The following is a 22,063-nucleotide window of genomic DNA, read 5'->3' on the forward strand; positions in this document are numbered from 1 at the left end:
ACTGAAACAGCACTCATCAAAATCACCAATGACCTCCTCATGGCATCTGATTCTGGACTACTCACCATCCTCATCCTCCTCGACCTGAGTGCAGCCTTCGACACCATCTGTCACACCACCTTCCTCAGTAGGCTTTCTTCCATTGGCATCAATAGCACTCCGTTCGACTGGTTTATTTCCTATTTTTCTGACCGCACTCAGTTCATTCAACTGAAGACCCTCAAATCCACCCCCTACCCAGTCACCTCAGGTGTGCCCTGGGGCTCTGTCCTGTGCCCCCTGCTCTTCATCATCCATCTCCTTCCCCTTGGCAATATCTTCAGCAAATTTAACATCCACTTCCATTGCTATGCCGATGACACCCAGGTCTACCTCACCACGCAACCATCGTCCTCTCTTCTGCCCGCCTCCTCACAAATTGCATCTGCGAATTAAAAGTCTGGTTCACCAACGACTTCCTTCAATTAAACAGTAGTAAAACTGAGGTGCTCCTCATTGGCATCAAATCAACTCTTTCCAAAACCGACAGTTTCCAAGTTACTATTGATAGTTCCTCCATCTCGCCCTCCCCCCGGGTTAAGAGTCTGGGTGTCATCCTCGATAGCATACTATCTTTCCAATCCCATATAAATAACATTACCCGGTCTGCCTATTTCCACTTAAGAAACATCAACCGCCTCCGTCCCTCCCTTACCCCGCACACTACTGCCATACTTGGGCACAGCCTTGTCACCTCCTGACTAGATTACTGCAACTCCCTCCTCTTTGGACTTCCTCAGAAATCACTCCACAAACTACAAATGGTCCAGAACTCAGCTGCTCGCATCATAACAAGAACTCCCTCTATCCACCACATCACTCCGGTCCTTCGACAGCTCCACTGGCTCCCCGTACAGTTCTGCATTCACTATAAAATGATCATGGTGACAATCAAGGCACTTCACCAACTTGCTCCCCCATATCTGTCAGACCTCCTGCATGTTCCCACCCCCTCCCTTGCTCTTAGATCCTCATTTGCTTTACACCTGTCTGTCCCTTCCGCCTGTCTCACCACCATGGGGAGCAGAGCATTCAGCCGCTCTGCCCCCCAACTCTGGAGCTCTCTACCACCCCAACTTAGAAACACGGACTCAATTCTCCATTTTAAAATGCAACTCAAAATTCATGTGTTTAAAATTGCATATTCTCTTTAAATATCAATTTCACTGTCACAGCCTCTTTATTTTTTAAATGTTTTTTATTTTGTTTCTGACACTGTGTTTTTATGCTTATTTACAGTGACCTTGAGTGTCCATAAAGTCGCCTTTTTAAATTAAATGTATTATTATTATTATGCTCTCCTATACTTTTTGACCTGCTTATCCGGAAAAGGGTCAACCAAATACTTTCTCCACCTCAGAAAGACAGAGTTCAGTAGAAATATCGACATGTTTATATCATGCAAAAATCTATTTGCATTATATAATCAATTTGCTTCTAACCCTGTTAAAAAATATATTCCTTGATATATTCATGTCTAAGTAATCTTCATTAGTTCTCCTTTCTGAGCAGCAGTACCTCCCCGTCTTGTGAAAAACTAGTGGTGATAACTACCCTACATAGACAAGTGTTAACCCACCCCTTTAAGGAAATGCCTATCTTCATTGTGCTGTGCCTGTATTACATAGAAATGGCAATTTTCTCCAATTGGGGAGAGGCGATGTGAGGCAGAGGGCGATGAGTCTGATTTAAGTTGAGTTGAAGTATTCTATTTAGCAGATAATCTACACAGGGACAACAAGTATTCTTTTTTTTTAGTTATGGAATTTTGATTTTGGCCTTGAGAGAGGTCCTGGATGTAGTTCAGCCTTCAGAAGGTAAAAGGGGCTCACAACAACAAACAAAAGGCAGTGGGGATGATAACACCATGGCAGAGCCATGCCACATTTGGAAAATGCACCATTGCAAGAGCTCTGTCAGGTGCAGTGGAATTTCAAGCAAAGATCCCGGCAGAAGAGTGTGAGTAAAGCGGGATAAAGTTGGCGAACTGTACACCGCTCTAGAGCTAAAGCACACCAGAGCTGGGCAGAGGCAGCAGATGGTCGAACCAGGCCCTAGAACTTAAATAAGGAGATCAGAGGAGGACAGCAACAATTTTGTGCAAGATGCAGAGCAAATAAGAGTGGCAAATTTTGAAAGCTAACTAAAGAGAATGAATGCTTTCATAATAATTTTAAGTGTTAAATTAACACAGCTTTTTTAAAAGCCACCTACGAATCTCTAAAAAGCATTCCTTACTTCCTCCTGTCTGAACATTTGTTTCTGTGTTAACTATTGATTGAAAAAAAAAAAAAGCACCCAGATGGGTAAAGGCAGCTTCCCTTTGAAGGAAAGTGTTTGTCTTCCAAGTTGGAAGAAAATAACTAGCATTTAAAATGAAATACTCCGTAACACTAAAGGCATTATTTCATCATCAATATGCCAATATACTCTATTCTTGGAAAAGCTTAAAAAAGTATAATATAGGAGCTTTAAAGGTATACCAAAAACCTTGTTTGGTGGCCATTCTTGAACTCCAATTAGAGCCATGTTATAAACATCTGTCAAGTTTTGCTTTTATGAATGTAGGCCTTTAAATGTTTATATTCTCTCCTCTTTTGAGTGATTTCTGCTTGATGAAGGAGACAGTTTGTTTCTTAAGTTATATGTGAACCCTCGTCAGTTAACATTCTTACCAGCATACCCAAAACAAAAATATCTTCATTGAATAGCATATGCATAACAGAAAAGAGAGGTTTAAGAATGCCTACATTCTCCAAACTGCTATAGAATTTTATGCTTTATAGATGTGTGTTTGGATCATTCATTTTTGATGAGCACCTCCAGGAATTTGGTACTGCTGACCACCTCTACAGCCGAGCAGAAAAGAGAGGTTATAGTATGCATGTCCATACTGCTATCGAATTACATGCTTGATGGATGTGTGTTTGGATCGATGGGCAAGAGTGAATGGTTTTAGAATTTACATGCGCAGTGGAAGGACAACTTCAGATATATCTGTGAGCATTTGTGATACTTGCTAGCTGATAAAGATATTGAAGAGTCTCAATCTTCTTTCTCATTGAAATTAGCAGGTTAACAGGTTTTTCAAACACGGGTAACCCGCCAACATTCGGCACTTGGATCCCTTCCCAATTGCCCTGCTGGCAAGCTGCGTGGCCTGTGTCCCCCACTCGCTGGGTTAGTGTTGATGTGTCCTCAGAGCAACAGAAGTCAGTGTTAGTAAGTAAACAATGGAGAGCAATATGGAAGGGAGACAGGATAAAGTAAGTGATCTTTATTATTTGGCTTTTTTATCTTTCCGAATCCCTCTTACCAATGCTGAACCATGTTTTTTGACTGAAAGCAGTTGTTTTGGCTTGTTAGATCAGATGCAATTGATGCGATGTTGTGAAGCACATTTGTTGCACTCAATGGTATCATGTAAATAAGTGGGTGGACCTGGGTCTGATGTTCCCACTGTATGCCGATCAGAGCGGAGATGTTTGAAGGCGATTTTAACCTGGGTCACTTGCCAAGTCGTTTGACATGGGATGCAAGACTAAAAAGGTAAGCTAAATAAAAAGCAATAAAAACATTTGCTTGACTGATAGGATTGTTGCAGTGATCTGCCAATACTTTTGAATTAGAACACTAGGGATTGACTTATGAGCAGATTTCATATCTCATGCCAGTAATGTCAAACATCTTTTGTTACCATGAAATGCTGACTACCCATAACAGCCTGATCCTGAACGTAAAGATGAAGAGAAGATCATCATCGACTTCAGGAAGAACCGGCCGAACCACACTCTACTACCCATCAACAGCTCAGCTGTAGACGTGGTCAGCAGCACAACAACCTAACCTGGACAAACACTTCCTCAATGGTCAAAAGGGCACGGAGGCGCTTGTACTTCCTGTGGAGGATGAGGGGAACCCACCTACCCCAACCCACCCTCAAGACCTTCTACAGAAGCACCATAGAGAGCATTCTGACCAGTTGTCTCACTGTATGATGTGGAGGATGCAGCACCTTAGATTGGAAGAAGAGTGGGGAGAATAGCAGAGAGGATCATCAGTGCTCCACTCCCCTCTGTAAAAGAGATTTCATTCCAGTGCTGCATGTCTCAAGCCCGTAACATCATCAGCGACCACCTCACACCCCCTCCTTAAGCTGTTCTTACTGCTACCCTCTGGGAAGAGGCTTCTCAGCATTGGATGCATGACCAGCAGGTTCTGCTGCAGCTTTTTCCCTGCGGCCATAAGACTGTTGAAAACTAATCAAATCACAAATCGAGGCGCTGCATCACATTGTAGAAATCAAACTTGCACTACATGGTGAATCATCAAAACAGAACTCAACTCTGTGTTTGTACTGCAATTTGCACCATATATATTTATTTATTTTTGCACTGCTCTGAACCTTCCACATCAATGGCTTTTGTGTCTCCTACACTGTTTACATTTTGATCCCTGCTGCACTTCATTAATGGAAATGTTCATTTCACTGCTAAGTTGCTGCGCATTCACTGTCGAAAAGCTGTACGTATCAAAAATGTGTTTTGTATAAAATCTGTGTATACAAAATGAAGTCCAGGATTGAGCTGGCTTGGACGTCTTTTTCGGATGCCCCCTGGATGCCTTCCTTGGCATGTCTCCCAGTCATGTCCCACCGGGAGTAGGCCAAGGGGAAAACCAAGAACATGCTGGAGGGACTAGAGCCCCATTTACACTACCCTCTGAAAAACTGATATGTGCCGAGCTTGGATCAGTTAACAGTGCGGCGCTCTGTTCCTTAAGACCATTTACACCCAATGCTAGCACAGTTCCTTGTCTCCTAGTGACAATCTATGGTACTACTGCTCTCTAAAGGTAAACAACCAAATCAACATGGCGGCACCCGTAACACTCAGGAAGTTTGCCAAGAGCCAGGCGAAGAAGGCCGACTTTGTTTGAATCGGCTTTTGGGAAGTGGATACGACAAATTATAGTCTAATCAGGGCTTAAAGATGCAGGAAACAACAATGAATGTCGAGGTTCATTACTCTGCTAGGCAGAGTCATCACTGGAAATCATGTGGCACGGTAGGAAAGCTAGTATTTTTATGAATGTCTTGAAGGACTGGAAGGAGATGATGCGGCTCACGCGCTCATTGTTATCTGAAAACTGAGCCAGAACTAAACTGCTTGAAGCCCTACTGTTGAATTAGTACCATGTTAGCGCAGTTCAGTTGTGCGTGCCATTTACACTAAACAGCTATCTCAGTTACCGTGCTTGGACCAAACAGTGTAAATAGGGCTTATCTCTCTAGGCTGGCCTAGGAATACCTCAGGCATCCCCCAGCAAAGCTGTGGGTGTCTACGGAGACAGAGATCTTGGTGTCTCTTATGAGACTGCTGCCCCTGCGACCCAGTCCTGGATGAAGCGAGAGACAATGACTATGAATATGTACAGAAAGTGATTAAGCAGTACAACAAACTTTCCCCATGTACATGTGAAAATTCTCCATAATCCTTGTCATGGTAACAACGAAACAGGCTTAAATTCAAAAGCAGCCGGTCTTTCACATTTTCAACAACTATCCAGGTGTTCTTGAAGACTTCTAAATAGGTGTTGAAATTTCTTTAGAAAACCCCCCAAAAACTCAGTGGCCACGGCAGACTTTTTGAAGACAGGGCGAATAAAAAAAGGCACATATAACATGTCATCATTGTGCAGGGCAGTTTAACAAGTTTTGGCTTCTGAGAGGGCACTTTGGCATGTGCCTAGACTCCAGAGAGAGCACTTAAGCACAGATTTTGCCTTCCAAGATAACACTTTAACAAGCATTATAGTTCTGAGGAGGGAATTTTGGCACACTTTTTTCAAGGGGTGAGAGCCCCCCCGGTGCACGCCACTGCCGGTTGCCTTATAATTGAAGCCTATTTTGCAGTTTCCAAACAAAAAATTCAGGTTTTCAAAAGTAAGAATCAGATCATTTTACTTGATTTATATATCTAACGATAACTGAGAATTGGTTCAGCAGAAACAATGTTTGAAATGCTGGTCTGAGCCTTTTAGTTGATCAATGGCCAGCAAAAGCTAACGGTAGTCGAAAAAACTGTTTATTTCACTGCCCTTTGCTATGGCTCACACGTTTTTACATGAAGTGCTTTTGGCAGAAGAAATAGAGTACTGCATTTGGTTTAGTGGCCTGTTCCATAGCCACATGTAGCAGGTTAAGAACAGTAGGGTTAGCATCTAAGTCAATCCTGCTACCTACCTTTCTGTACTGCCAGCTCCATTGTGGATTAAACAGTCACTGAAGGACATGGCCTGCTTTAGTTGCCAACATGTAAATGGTCAGTTTGTTTGAAAAGGAGCTAGTCTCTGTGCCCAATGGTATCCCCATTACCCCAACATAAACCAAATAAAAAAACTAAAATATTAATATTTTTTAAATTAACATTTTTTTTTTTTTTATAATTGAAGGCAATGGCTTGTATAACAGTAAGTGATATGCACCCACTAATTTGCAAAGGAATTAACCATTGCTTAGTACTCAGTTTCTGGTCATAACTAAAATGGACTCATGGATTCACAGAATGCATGAATTCCAATTGGCTCAGACAAATGGTGAACTGTAGCTTAATAACAAAACATATTAACACAACAGAAAACCCCTCACAAAGCTATGCATATTTACCTTGAAACCTACACTAACCCCTTCAATGGGTAATAAAATGGGGCCACTTACCCTTCTGTCTTGTGGTCTGTTGCCTCTGCTTTCAAACTTGTTCCAAGGGCCTTTTATCAGACCTTATAAGAACAAAATATCAGACAGCCTCTCTAAAACTAGTCAAAATCCAAATTCTTGTTGCCTCTTTCCATTACAACTGCTCATCCCAGCTTCAATTAAAATTTTGCCAAGTCAGTTTGGAATCCTCTAGGATTAGTCATTAATTCTTTTTGTGATGATATATCGAAATATATCATCATCATCATCATCATCATCATCATCATCATCATCATCATCATCATCATCATCATCACAGAGGGACTGTGCCATTAGATAAGTGTGGTACTTAAAGCCAAAGATTCCTATACCAATTTTTTCATGGTCCTAAATGTTTTAGGTATCTCACTGCCTCCAGACACCTGACTTTAATAAATGGCAGATTAACTGGCATCTGAACCTTTTGGTGGCTGCTAAGGTTGAATTCCAAATATTTGATGCTAAAAAATATTTGATATTGTGGGCCAGACCAGGGAAGCATCTAAAAAAAAAAAAAAGTGGGACAGTGACATGGACAAAGTCTGAAAAACACATATGCTACATTCACAATGCAAGCAAATCCAATGCAAATAGTTTCTTTTTGTGTCCATATGCGACTCAGACTTTTTCATTGCAGTCACAGCTGCCATATTTCAGTCCCAAAAAATGTGATAAGGCCATTTGCATATGTGGTACTACATTGGATACAAATGCAATAATTTTTAAAGCATCAGTACTCTGAACAGTCATATTGCATTTTATTCATTCATACAACCTCCTCTCCCAGCACAGCAGTCAGTGCTCCAGACAAAGACCTTGTATATATTTTTGCTCTGTTTTAATGTAATCATATCGATTACCAACTTTTAATGATAACTTAGAGATACAGCCATCTGTTATTACTTCCATAAACAGTGCCGCAATGTGATGTCTACTTTATTCTGCAAGTCCAGGAATTGTTGGAGTGGTAAAATGTTTGGATTGGGGTCTAATTGTGGTCACATATATGCAGTAGTCTGAAAAACTAAAGGGTTGGTTATACTCCTCGCAGCAGTGTGTCACAGTGAGCTTGTCACAGATATTTTTGATTTATGCCCAGTATTTAAGCATGGTCTGCTTTATGTTATTCAACGCCACAATGCAGGGATAATCACGAACTAGCTGAGGGTCTAAATATGGCAGAGGCGGGGAAGAAGTGGGGGCAAGTTTGTGCAACAAAGGAGGGACATGAGGTGAAAAAGAGCGGGGATCCAGGTGGAAAAAGGGTCCCAGCGTTCTCGTGAACCTCACTCTTCTAGCTGATCCAACTTCATGAGTCGTTTTCCGCAATGTTGGTCATACAAACAAAACAAGCCAGTAAGGTACCAAACAGGAAATATGCATAGGGCAGAGCGGATGTAGATTTGACCAACAAGATGCCTTCTGTCTGCGGTCACCTATAATTTTGGAGAGGTGCAGCAGAGTGTCTGCGGCAGGGGTGAAGGCACATTTGCATTCACTGCAACACACATGCAGACGACCTGGTTTCCGACTATGAATCAGCCTTAAGCAGGAAAGAAATCTGAATTGATTATCAAGAACTGCAGTGTAAACATAGCCTTATGCTACGTTCAGACTGCAAGCGTTGTAAGCAGCAAAAAGGTTCTGCTGCTTCATTTTTGATGCTGGTATACGCATTAAGGTCTGAGGCGCCTTAAGAGCAGCTTTGAAGCTCTTGAGGAGCGTCCAGTGTGTCCAGATGCGTCTGCTGCTTCAGTGTGCAATGGCAGCGAGAGGCTTTGCTATATTTGCTGTAATAAGTTGGTAAAAAGTAGTTTTAATATGTTTTTAAGAAAGAAAGTCAACCTGATAACTTTATCAAGATTACGATCCTGCCTTCAAATATATCGCTGTCGAAGCAGCTCACTCCCGTACACTGGCGGTAATTTGTCCCTGGAAATCCCCTTCAACAGCAGCCTCTGGCCCAGTCGCATCTTTGGGGTTTTCCACTAATGTTCGCGGCAGCTGGAGGGCGTTTTTCATGTACATAATCCAAACTGTAGGCAGCAGAAAAAAAGCGAACATATTTTTCCAGCAGGTTTCCACACTTTAAGTTAATTTATGCATGAATAAACTGTTTAAGTGGATTGATCATAACAATCTGCATAAGCAGTGCTGCATCCGTCTCCCTTCCAGCTCCTCTGGTCGATGTGGCACGTCGAACAGCAAAAGTTCAATTATTCCAACTCAAGCAGCTGCTGCCTTTGCATCGCTTCCCGTGCATCAGATGTTCAGGAGCTCAAAAGGTGCTGCTTCAGCTGCTCAGACGCACTGCTCCTGTTGCTCGAAATGCGCTGCATGACCTTTTGCGGCACATTAAACATTGACTTTGCATGTAAACCACCTGCTTCTGCTGCCTCTATTGCGTGCGGTCTGAACAAACTGTCTCACTAGTTAAAACCTCTTAACACCCACCTAATTTGAAGTAATCTCACCTATTTTGTATACCCAAATGGAAAAGCAAAGAACTGAGGAACTGTTAGCCCAAATTACATGTGTGATACATCATTTAAAACGAACTGAAAATTTAAATGGAAATAGCGTGACTAAAATATGACATGACTCAAAGTTTTTTTCTTGAAAATATGTGTTTTTTGAACAGCAGTAATAAAGACATGCTTAAGAATATGCATGTCTCATCACAAATGCAGGTAATTTCAGCCCTCTAGCTACAACAGTTCCAGAGCTGTGGGGCTTTGAACTTTTGGTGCCACCAGCGTCTCCAAACCTCTCCAAATGTGCCAGATTGTGCCAAATGCTTTTACTTAACTATTTGACCCATAGAATAACACTGATGCATTTTGATGACCACAAAACATTTATGTATTTTTTTTCCAGTTTTTTCAGAATCTTTGTATATAACGAAAGGTAACATCTATAAACCTAAAATAACATAAAAATCTAAAGAAAACAAAAAAGTGAATCTGCTGCTTTTCAAGCTTAAATAAGCTCCAGTGCCTTTTCTGGGCTATATTATGTTTTCTTTTCAGCCTTAGGCATTCTAATAATACAAAATCAGCATACAAGCTTCATAAATATTGGCACGTTGTTAGTAAACAGCTTCAAAACTGTGCGCACTGATCCAGTCTCAGCAGTGTATTTTTTTTAATTCTTACGCAAGCCGATAATACCAGAGAAAGACACTTTTGTCTTGCAGGTAAGAAGACGATGTAAAAAAAACAAACCAAACATTGCAGACAAACCTTGAGGAAGTAAGTCTTCTTAGAAATACGTTAAGCATGACCAGCTAACTTTCTGACGTCAAAAAACTGATGTTATGTGGCGATTTTCTCATCATGGAATGTTTCTATTATGAATGCCGTATTGCTTTTAATCTGTGGACCCTTATAGATTAATAGAGTATAAACAATTGAAGATTGGATTTATAAAATCGCTTATGGGCGCCTTCAAAGGTAGGTTTTCGTGGCTGCTTTGTCATGTTTACATTTCGACATGCTGCTATATCTGTGTTAATTGTGCTCTGGTGCTTGCTGTGTACATAAAACAAACTTAGTGATTGAATTGTGGAGAATCGAAGCTTTCCAACAATGTTTAACAGCCACAGTTTGCATCTCCCGTTTCGCACATTAATCCTTGTTTGCAAAAGCCATAAAAAAAAACTTCAAGCATGTGTGAAATCTATTTTAGCAAATTTAAGGAATTTTTTTTTATGTGGCCGTTTCCCATCAAGCTTTTTTGCTGTGATACTACAAAATGTGCATTAGAAAAAGTTGACAGAAACGGCCCTATTCTTACCAGAATCTAATCTGCTAATAATCATATTTGATTAAAGTCTGTTGAAGCAGACATATATAAAAGCAAAAAATATATAGGAAAATATGCCTTTTGCAATAACTTACGTGCAATAACCATTTAATACCCTGTGCAATAACCTATTTATACTTAATAACCTGTGCAATAACCTGTACAATAATCCTGTTAAATAAGAGACTTCAGCTGGTGTGTATATTATATGTATATACACCATCTGAAGTCTCTTATTTAACAGGATTATTGTACAGGTTATTGCACAGGGTATTAATTTTTCCTCCTTTTCACACCTTCTTTTGACTATTGAGCTGACGTGACAAAATAATTTCTCCACTGTGAGATGAATAAAGCCCATCTAGATCCTGAGAAGAAAGAAAAAAAAAGGTTTTCATCACCAAAAAGCAACTGTGGAATGAAGAGTACTGCTCTCAACCACTTATGGTTATCAAAAAGTGTAATAAATTTGGCCTGGACCACTTAACCCCAGCCAATCATGTAAGGGTTTTAGAGCATCTACTGAAGCAAGTTTTCCATTTCTCCCTAGCCCAACACACTTAAATCAAATATCTCAATAACCTCCTGAATTGAACTGAGGTTCTGCAGAGGACCCAATTATTTGACTGTAGATTTGATTCATTTAAAGTAGGAACATATATAAAAGGTTCAGGACACCGGCCTTCGAGAATTGTCTCTGACATCCATACCTTAAAACAATACAGAATAAAGTGTACTTTAGGCACATGTTCTGGTTTACATTTAAGTGGATTTTACAGTTGCCACAGAAAACAGGGAGTCAAAGCAATACTTTCAAGCATTAGAGAAATGTATCTTATTTTAATGACAATCTAATGAGTGACAATGCTATAGGTTCAAAAATGATGAATATATGCATACACATAAAGTAATTAAATTCAACAATTTAAGTAAAACACAGTTAAAATGAACTTTACCGTAATATACGTCACTAAAAAAATTGAAGAAGCCAGTTGACCTGCAAAAAATGTCAATGGGAGTATAGTAGCATGATACACAAATGTCTTTTTATGGGTCCATTTGATAAAAAAGTATTTTGTAAACTCTCCACCAATACCATTTCCCCCATCCATTAGTTACCCTTTGTGTCTGGGCCATGAGAAGCCTGGTGCTGAAGAAATGTGTCCAAACCTGAAAATGTTTCAGTGCATTCAGTGCATTCATAAAGAGCCTCGTGAGGACTTCTTTTCTCAGCATGTTTTTGGTCAAAAGTGTCGTCCTCTATGTCTTCTGGATCATCGTTTTTAAGCTCTTTTTCTACATCGTTTCCAATTTTAGGAGATTTCTGTCCATTATCATCCTCATCGTCATCATCAACATCAGAGTGTTGAGTTTCTCTGTGACTTTCCATTTCAACCTGAGGAGATGAACTATTCTTAATCTCGGGTGGAGACTTGGTAGGCTCTTTCTTGTGATAGCGCAAATGTCGCTGGTACACACATAAAAGCCCAAATTTCTTTCCACACTCAAGACATTTGTAGTTAACTCTACCACCTTTTCCAGTTTGCTCTCCTGAAGTCAGCTCTTTTTCAGAGGATTCTTTTGAGTTGTCCTCAGGAGCTTTAATCTGTTTCTCCTCATCAACCGAATTAGATGATGGCCCATTTTGTGTATTTGTGTGCAAGAGTTTCAAACCTTCGGTTTTGTGGTACATGACGACATGTCTTCTCAAATCACAACGCTGTGGAAAATGTCTTCCACAAAATACACAAGTGTGCATGGTTCCCTTATGATATCTCATGTGTCGAGATAAACTACTAGAGTGATTAAAGACTCGATGGCAGTGCTTACAAGGATGAAGTTTTCCATTTGGATTTGATCTCCTTCGGCTTCTATTTGGGGGTAGAACTCTCTTGAAGGGCTTTTGGTGCTCCTGATTCATCTTATCAATTTCTTCCTGAGTTTGATGTGTGACATGGTGCTCCTTTAGGGTTGATAAACTCTCAAACCGATCACCACACAAACCACATCTGTAGGGAGTGAATGTGGGTTGCTTATTCTTTTCATCGCAGTCATCTCTTGTGATTTTTCGGCTTCCGTTCTTAGTATCATCGGACGTACCATTTGTGTGGCAGTTGACAAGTTCCCCGTCTTCAGAATTCTTGGAATTCTCTTCAATTTCAGAATCTGATTCAAACTCCACATCAGGCTCCTGTCCCTTGCAGTGATACAAAGAATGTATCTGAAGGTCTGACATCCAAAAGAATACTAGCTTGCACTTGTTGCAGGGATATGCCTTTTTGTCTTCCTTAGTCTCTAGTTTACCCGCAGCCTTGGGGATGGAGTGATTCTCTTTCTGATGAGCATTGAGTGCATCGACTTTAAGGAATCTTTTACCACAGAGACCACATAAGCTACATTTTTCATTCAAGTGGCCTTGGAGGTGTTTCTTGATGCTCTGTTTATCTTCAAAGATCTTGCAGCACAGAGTGCATCTGAAGCCCCTCTCAGAGTTCCCATATTGCTGGTGACGTTGCAGACTCTGTGAGCTGCTAAATGACCGGTTGCATATTTCACAACGGTAATGGTTCTGTTGTGATTCTTCCGAGTTCAAGCCGGGTGGCCTGGGTTTAAATGCAACTTTGTATGAGGGCGACTGGGAGTTCAAAGTTGCAGAAACGGGCCTATTGGATGATGGCAAATGTGAAGGCAATCTTTCAGGAGTCATTGGTGCAGTAGAATGGTTTGGCACTGCTGAAGTATTTATTGGTGCTGGAAAGGAGTTTATTGGGGCCACAGAAGAGTTTATTGGTTTTGCAGAGGAATTAAAAGAATTCAGCTGGGCTAACCCATTAACAATAATCAGAGTACCATTTTCTTGGAGGACATATTCCCGTGGGATTTCAAATCCATTTGATGAGCCATCAAAGGAAAAGGATTCCAAAGGCCCATGAAGAGTCATATGGGCCAATATATTGGAGTATTGACTGAATCCATCACCACACTCCGTACAGATGAAAGTACTGGCTTCTCCTCCCGACTGTGCTGGAGCAACATTATTCACAGCTGTCTGTTTTTCCATGTTTAAACGATTATGTCCGTGTGCTGATGGCATCACTTTTGAACCTGTATTTGCAGCTAAATTTCTATACAGACATGGGTAGAGATATCCATGTCATGGCAATCAGTGAAGTCCTCTTGTCCCACAATATAATGAGATTTCAACTCCTTAGATCTTCCACTTTGAAGCACCTGGAAAATAAGACAAGTAAAGATGAAAAACACAAATACTGTGAAAAGATGCTATACAATGTTTGCAAAGATGACTCCAATAGAATTACAGAACAACCCAACCACAGTACTTGGCCAACATTGATCCTTACTGACAAGCTGGCTTTCAAACATGAGTTGATTCTTTAAATGCAATCCAGCTGGCACTGAATGCCAAATCAAGTTTCTTTTTTATAAAACAGTCCTTACATACAGGCAGTGGAGTGCCTATACAAGTGGTTTTCAAACTTTACCTTGGGGCTGACTGTTTTGGATGTTTTAGATGTGCCTATGCTCCAGCATGTCTGTATCAAAAAATTGCTTTCCCTCCCCAGCTACTACAAAACACTACAGAGACCTGGCAATCAACCATATATTTAGGTCAGGCATATGGAGGTTGGAAAGACTTAAAACCACAACGGTTGGTCCAAGGGTGCTAGTTTGCTGCTATAGTAACATTTCTCACACATTTCTTTTATGAGTGTATCGGGCTTATGATTGACATCCAAGCTTCCCCTCCTAGGGTTCTGTCCAGTGCATTTAAGCCCAATGACATTACAATGAAGATTGTCAAAATGATGGTGAATTTAAACAAATGCGCCAAATTCAAAGGAGCGTAATGCCTGAGAAACTGTTTTTAAACACATTTTCGTCCTTATTTACACACACGAGAAACCCATCTGAGGACCTGGAGTCAGTGCTGTAAAAAACAAAAGTACACCACCCCATACCAACTGTCCACCAAGCTCCTAATGAATATGGTGCTGTGGAAGCGCAGCTGTGGCTCAATGTGTATCATACTGAACACTGTGACCAGGCTATCCATTCTGCTACTTCAGCTACAGAAATTAAGCTTTAAAGAGAGGATTTAAGCGCTTTTTTCTGGGAGTCAAATGCTCCAAAAGGCAGAACTCTGCATACGTGCACATTTGTAACTTTTGATTGGCTGATAGCCCTCAGTTTTGCCTTTTCATTTTTGCTGGTCAAGTGAGTGTGGGTTTTATCATGAAAGTCACTGGGACTTTCTTGTTTCTGGTGCCTGACTGTTCCCGATTGGCTTGTGAAGTTCAAAAGCTTGACAAGGAGACCACTGCAGCATCCAGTCAAACTTCCTTCTTGTGGAATCACTTTGTTGATTCACCTGGCCCTGTAAAACTTGACTGACATACAGTCTCTTGTGAAAGTTTTCGGCCCCTTTGGACTTTTCAACCTTTTGCCACATTTAAATGTACACGTTGATTTTACCCATTTGAGTTAATTGCAGCATCCCAACCATGTTCAGTATGAGTCCTGCATAAGACTTAGTCCGAATGAGCTTACAGACAAATGACTAAAGCTCTTCTGCCATGCCTGCAGAGATAATGTTTAAAGGAAGGGTTGGACTGTCCAGGTTTGGAAGGATGCTGAAACGGCTGCTTTATCAAGCCAAACCGGCCTATGGTCAGAGTAAGGCTGGGTGATAAATCAAATAAATTCGATTAATTCATGTTTTTAAAAGTCCACAATTTTAAATTTTGCTAAAACGTAAAATCGAGAACATCTCTCGATTCTATTTCTCTTCTACTTGCATGTTTGCTTCCGCTGCCTCTTTCCTCCTTCCACCCAATAGCATGCGGCACTGTTTACTCACCCCATGACCACTGCCCAATCTGAAAAGTCGGTACCGAGAAAAGGAACTTGTGTTTCGTCGATTATATGGAAGTAGTTCGGCTTTGACAAGGCTGACGTGAAGTAGACCACAGTAGTGTGCAAGGTTTGTCCAAATGCTATCAAAACCAAGACTAGCAGCTCAACTAACATGTTTCAGCATCTCCGGCAAAGGCACCCCACAGAATTGGAGCAGCGCTCCCAGATTTGGGACTGCAGCGTCAATAGCACGACAAGAAAAGAACACAAACTCTGGCCATCTTATTTTCTAAAGCGCTGCCATACAAAAGTGAAGTGTGCAGATGACTGCCGCTGTAGCTGTTCATATAGGGATGGACATGGCACGCATTTACATAGTAGAGAAGCCTGGCTTCTTCACATACTAAAAGTGTGTGATACAAAATATGACCCGCTGAGTCGAAACACAACAAGCACTCTGTAAAAAGTTGGACTATGCTGGGTTTTATGTTTTATGCAACTACTACAGTCCTTTGGTCCGGTCGACCTCTCCAGCCATACATGAGTTTAACTGTCCGTTATATGGATGTAAATTGGGCTCTCAACCGCGACTGTTTAGAAACCACCTACTTCCCCAAAGATAAATACAAGTTATTTACTGTTCGATAAAAGGCATATTTCAGCAAATGAAGCTCTTTTTTTCTTGCTCTTCTGCTGAATATATAGGTGTACATTTTTTTTTTTTTACTGATAATCAGTACAATGATTGGTGGATGAACATTTGTGTTTACTTGCATAAGATTTATGTTAAGAATATTTAAGTTTACATTTTTTTTTTACAATACATTTATTCTTGACTAAATATTTGTTACTTTGTACAATATTTTTCGAACAATGTAAATCTATTTTAAAATACATGCAAGTAGTTTTTAAAGCTTAAATTAAAACCAATTAAAATCGTAATCATCCAAGATGATGAAATTGAGATTTTATTTTTAGCCATACACCAAGCCCTAAGTCAAAGTATTTTATATACTGATGCATAGCCACCATCCCGCCTGCAGGCTGATCATCAGAGCAGCATCTGACTTGGTCAATCTGCAGTTTGCATGTTAAGCGGAGATATAAACGTCACTTCCCAATATGGAGAAAAGATAGAAAAGAAACAGAAGCTGGCTTAATTAGAAAAGAGGCAAAAATAAAGATATGGGTGCAAAAAGGTGGGATATCCGATATTTTGCTTTAGCAAAATCTTAAAAAAAAGAAAATGCCCCCAATAAAAATCCAGGTGAGAACCCAATGAAAAGGTTTTAAAACCACTCCTTTAGACATATAAACATTAGTCAAGAACATCATCAATGAATATTGTGGTGAAAAGCCTGTCAGTCAAAGTTGGGAAACATCCAAGATGTGCTTTAGTCGTAGGGAAGCGTCTGTTCCAACCGTTGCATTTCCAAATTCTCCTGAGTGGTGCCCGACTTTACACGAGTGAATAAAGTGAATGTGATTGGTCGTTTACCAAGGGGGCTGAATTGTCATGGCGGAAGGTTTGCAAGCATATTTGGTTGTGGCCGGTTTGTCGGAAGCATCTTGCTAGCCAGTTAGCAACTTAGTAATAGTAGGTTCCCAATGGGAAAGTACACTGGGGCCAAGTAGCACTTAGCAACGACCCTGTCAAGAAACACTATGGACAGCGGAAATATGCACAAGGAGGAGAGTTTTTGTGTTGGAAGTTGTGGATGAGTTTCCTCCGTCATACATTTTTTATTTAGAGGAGGAAGGCGGGGACGAAGTTGCGTAGAAGAGGACGCCAGGGTGGAAGAAGCTTCGTTTAGCGTAGAAGGCTTACAGCCGTACACGTTTGAGCCCTTGCCTTGTAACGCTGCCAGTTCTGTTAGCTCTACGCCTGCCGAAGACACAGACGCCCATTCCCATGAACACTGGGACGTAACTTAATGGTAAAGTCAATTATTCTTATTTCAACCGTTGCATATATTAGCTGCGACATATGAATCAGAGGCTATGACCGAAAAAATTTGATTGACAGATAACCGTTGATATATGATTGGCCCAATTTAGGTGTACAAGCTGACGTATAACTAACTAGTATGCATAAGAGAATAAAAAAAAAACCCTCAGATTTTAGGAGGATTTTTTTTATACACATTTTCTAACTTTTGGGACTATATCATCTGATAAAGAGTCCATTTATATACATGTTTAAGCCAGAATGATTTGAGATTTAAATATGACTTTAAGGACCAGGGATGAAAAACATCGTCTTAGGCTCTAGCTTCCGTAATTAACAGGTTATGGCTGTTTATTGCAAAAGACTAGAGCCTCTTTCCCACTGAAAATACCGGCCTTTCACATGTTTTTCAAACATGGGCTGACCCGTTAACGATTGGCATTTGGCTCTCTTCTCATCTGCAAAAAAAGCTGGCTCTAACCGCTAGCTAGCAAGGTGCATGACCTTTGTCCCCCCACAACTGCATGTCTAAAGTACACCATCATGCTGCGTGAGCGTTGATGATGTCACCAGTGCGACATAAACTTAAGTAAACAATGCAGAGCAACATATAAGCAAGCAGGGGCATAGTAAAGCCTGGTTTAATGTCAGAAACCAGGTCGTCTGCATGTGTGTCGCAGTTAACCCACGGCCAGTCTTTCGGGATCACTCACGGGTGAACTGTGTCACTGGATGCCTCTAGACACGCCATCACCACGATTCAAAATTGGGCATATCTCAAAAATGTCTGCATCCATACGTTGCGTTCAATGGTGTCACCTAATTTAGAGGGTCAACCCGGCTCCGGTGTTCCCACAGCATGCCAATCAGAGCTGAGGCGATATTGTTGAGTGTCACTTGCTAATTTTTCTAACCAAGTTAGACATCCATCATGGAGCTGTTTCTACTACCATTGCCCAAGCTGATTGTTCCCGGGTTTAAAAGGGTTTTTCGGTGGTTGGGAAAAAGGTATGACTTGCCTATACAAAATCTTTTCACATGTGGCCTTTGTCTACTAGCTATATTCTGCATTCCTCTTCACCCAAGCACATCTCTGCCAGTCAGAGAGGAACTCTGCTTCAAGTAATCTGGATCATGTAAAGACAATAGGCCCATTAACACTACCCTCTAAAATCCAATCTGTAGAGTTCGGGCCGAGCTTGGATCAGTTAACCATGCTGAGCTTGGCACCTTATAACCGTTTAAACAACATTCTAACACAGTTCCTCGCCTCCTAGTGATGCTCTACGTTACTATTGCTCTCTAGAGGGAAACAAGCAAAGCAACGTGGCGGCACCCACAACATTAAGGAAGTTATGTATTGTTATAATTGTGGTATTTCGTTGTTTGCGGAGAGTCAGGCGAAGAAGGCAGCCTTTGGTGATTTTACTTGACAGAGTCTGCTTTTGGGAAGTGGATATGACAAACAAAGTTCATCACAATGCTAAGCAGAATTATCACTGGAAATTGTGTGGCAAGGTAAGGAAGCTAGTATTTTCATGAATGTCTGAAATTTCATGATTACGGAGGCTGACTGTAAGGAGATGAAGTGGTCTGCTCATATGTTTTTGTTCTCCGAGAACCAGAATCGAACCGCACCTTGCCCTACTGTTGAACTAATACAAGTTTAGTGCGGTTTGGTTGTGTCTAGCATGGTCCGGTTCAGTTTTACGTGCCATTTACACTCAACAGTTATCTCGGTTACTGTGCTCAGACCGATCTCGGCACGGTTTCAAAAGGGTAGTATAAATGGGGCTATAATAAGGATGGGGCAACCCTTTAACTCTAACAAGAGGAAACAATGCACTTAGAAAGTTATCTAAATAACACCAAAAAAAGGGAAAAAGAATTTAATTTAGAGGAAACAATTTTGTTAAATATGCTTTACACCAAGGCATTTGCAATTCTCCAAAGTTTTGTAATCGAAGAGGCACTCAATTTGGTCATATTGCCATCAGGGGGCCCCTATTAAAAGGGGCCATTCTGCAAGAGGAACAGGAGTCTACTGCCCCTCTCAACCAACTCAGAGCCATTCAGCTTGGATCAATTCCCTTTATTAGTAACAGTTAAATAGATCTGTTACTATTTTAGTGCCTGTTGCCTGTGATTCAAACCATTCCGAAAACATCCTTAAACGCAGTGTCAGAGGACTCTTTCTCACCAACTGGTCAAGGGGTGTATTCACCCATTGCAGTTCATAAAAAAAAATATTTTTAACAGATAAAATTGTATCCAAAGCCTAATGCATATACAAGTACAAGGTTGCAATAGAGGACGTGCTGCGGACATCAGGCAAATAAGTGACACCCGCGACTTCTCTGTGAACGGCAAGTCAAACTGCTCGTACATAAAACATGACCAGCAGCTATTGCAGTTTCTTTGATATTGCCTTGAAAACATGCATAGTGGTGTGCCTACTGACAAGGAAAAAAAAAAGAGGGCGTCTAATTCTAACGCTTACCCAAAGACTTGGAAAATGTAGTGAGATGGCTGGCATCGGTGAAGAGACAGAGCTTCCAACGAAATACAACTTGCAAAATTTGCAGCGATCACTTCATAAATGGTTAGTCTTAGTCAATGCTAATTTATCTAGACAGATGTCGAACTGGCCCCTGATATTACTCAAAAACAAGCGTTTTAGTTTTGTAAGCCTGGTGGGCCACCAGGCTTTACTTGCTTTTCATCTCCGATGGCGACTTGCATTGCAATACCTAGTAGGGACTGGCGTCATATGGTGGTGACTACCGTTTCCACAGCGAGAGGCGACTGGCATTGCAACAGCTGGTGGGGACTAGCGTAGGGCTGGGCGATATGAAGAAAATCTAATAAAGGGATATTTTTGAGCAATAACTGAATAAACAATATATATCACGCTATGTTTAAATTACCTTCAAAAACAGTAGAGTGTATAAAATTAAAATGATATACTCATTCAAACTTTTCGTTTTCATTTTATTTTAACCAGCTCAAGGCTTTTCACTATTTTTCTGTGCCAGTATTAGACCTTTATTAACAAGATCCACGCAAACAAACAGGACACAAAGCAAAAACATGCAATACTAAATAAAATGCAAAATAAAAAAGGGCTCTTTTGCGCATAATAAAAAAAGAAATTGACCTCAAACTACAAAAACAAAAGGGGAAACACTGTCCAAAAATTAGAGCATTATCAAAGCATCTCAAAACTATTTGCATTGACCTTTTTTTGCTGGCAATTTTGAAGAAGCACAAAAAGTTGTAAAACTGAGTACATTGTGAAGTTCAGAGAAAGCCTGCAAAACCTCTGAACAAAAACCAGCAATGGTTTTTGCAGCTTCTCAGTCTCGCGATGGTTAGCACTGCTGTCTTGTAGCAGGAAGGTTCCGGGTTCGATTCTCTGCCCGGGGTCTTTCTGCATGAGTTTGCATGTTCTCCCTGAGCATGCGTGGGTTCTCTCCTGGTACTCAGGCTTCCTCCCACAGTCCAAAAACATGACTGTCATTTTAATTGGCTGCTCTAAATTCTCCTTATGCTGGTCATACACTGTGCAATTTCCGTGGCGATTTTCCAGTCATGTGAGAATCTTTTGATCGGGCCGACTTTCAGCCTGATCGTGCGTCGTGTAGTTTACAGGACCTTACCAGGGGCGATCAGCCTCTCACGACCACCTCCCGATCAGGAATCGTGAGGTCTTGAGACCGTTGTGGGCATATCGCTCAGTGCATATGAGCAAACAAGAATTCTTCTGTAAACACAACAGCATGGCAGGGATGCAATGAGTGAAATGCAGTTCTTTCTGTAAAATTGACAGATCGTAGTAGTTTACTCAGCCATGTCTTTTTTCCAAAAACGTTGTCACCTATTTTTATGGCTTTCAGCACAAAATTGCACAAATTGCCAAGGCAGCGCATTTCACTCTAGTGAGTTTAATATTCCCCTTCTATTTGTTTGGGTTCCAACTAGAAGAGTCAGAGCAGCTCTTTCTCACTGTGGAGCAGAGTTTTAGGTGGTTTTTAATCGTACAAGGTGAGTAGGCAGTTCGCATGAAAGCGTCATTCCGAACATAAATCGTGAGCTGTGAACTCACACTGTATGACTTAATCCCGCAGTTTAGTCGTACAGTGTGAGCAGTAGCTGCGTGCAACGACTGGAAAAAAAAAATAAAAAATTGCACATTGTACCTCCGGCTTTAAGTGTGAGTGTGCGCCTGAATGGTGGTTTGCACTTGTCTGTGTTGCCCTGCAATGGGCTGGCTCTTTACCATATGGTAAGACTCAGCAGTGACATGGAATAGTCTAGTTGAAATGAATAGAATTTAAAATCCTCTTTCCCACATATAAAGCCTTAAAAGACCAAGCTTCATCTTATATCAGAGATATGATTGTTCATTATGTTCCTAACAGAGCACTCCGTTCTCAGTCTGCAGGTTTAAGCCAGGCATACACTATGTGATTTAATCCATCGTTGCTAGAGCTCACACTGTACGGCGAAACTGCAGGGTGTTGTCGTACAGTGTGAATACACAGCTTAAAGGAATAGTACACCCAAAACATGATTAGCCTTCATTTTCTACTCACCCCCATGCTGAACAACACTCTGGAGTAGGGGTGTAAATAATAATCGTTTTGTATCGATGCATCGAT

General features: G+C 40.9%; 1 protein-coding gene across 1 annotated transcript in view; it reads right to left on the reverse strand.

Moving 5' to 3' along the window:
* Positions 1–10,836: 10,836 nt before the first annotated feature.
* The window catches only part of LOC107091652 (zinc finger protein 658B-like), a 19,646-nt gene continuing 8,419 nt past the window's right edge, over positions 10,837–22,063 (reverse strand). The window contains exon 2 of the mRNA XM_015385706.1: positions 10,837–13,810. Within this exon, the coding sequence (XP_015241192.1) occupies positions 11,691–13,673 (1,983 nt within the window). The 5' untranslated portion in view covers positions 13,674–13,810 and the 3' untranslated portion in view covers positions 10,837–11,690. The remainder of the gene's footprint in view (positions 13,811–22,063) is intronic.

Source organism: Cyprinodon variegatus, unplaced genomic scaffold (genome assembly GCF_000732505.1).
Source record: "Cyprinodon variegatus isolate N-32 unplaced genomic scaffold, C_variegatus-1.0 Scaffold346, whole genome shotgun sequence".
Classification (NCBI taxonomy): domain Eukaryota; kingdom Metazoa; phylum Chordata; class Actinopteri; order Cyprinodontiformes; family Cyprinodontidae; genus Cyprinodon; species Cyprinodon variegatus.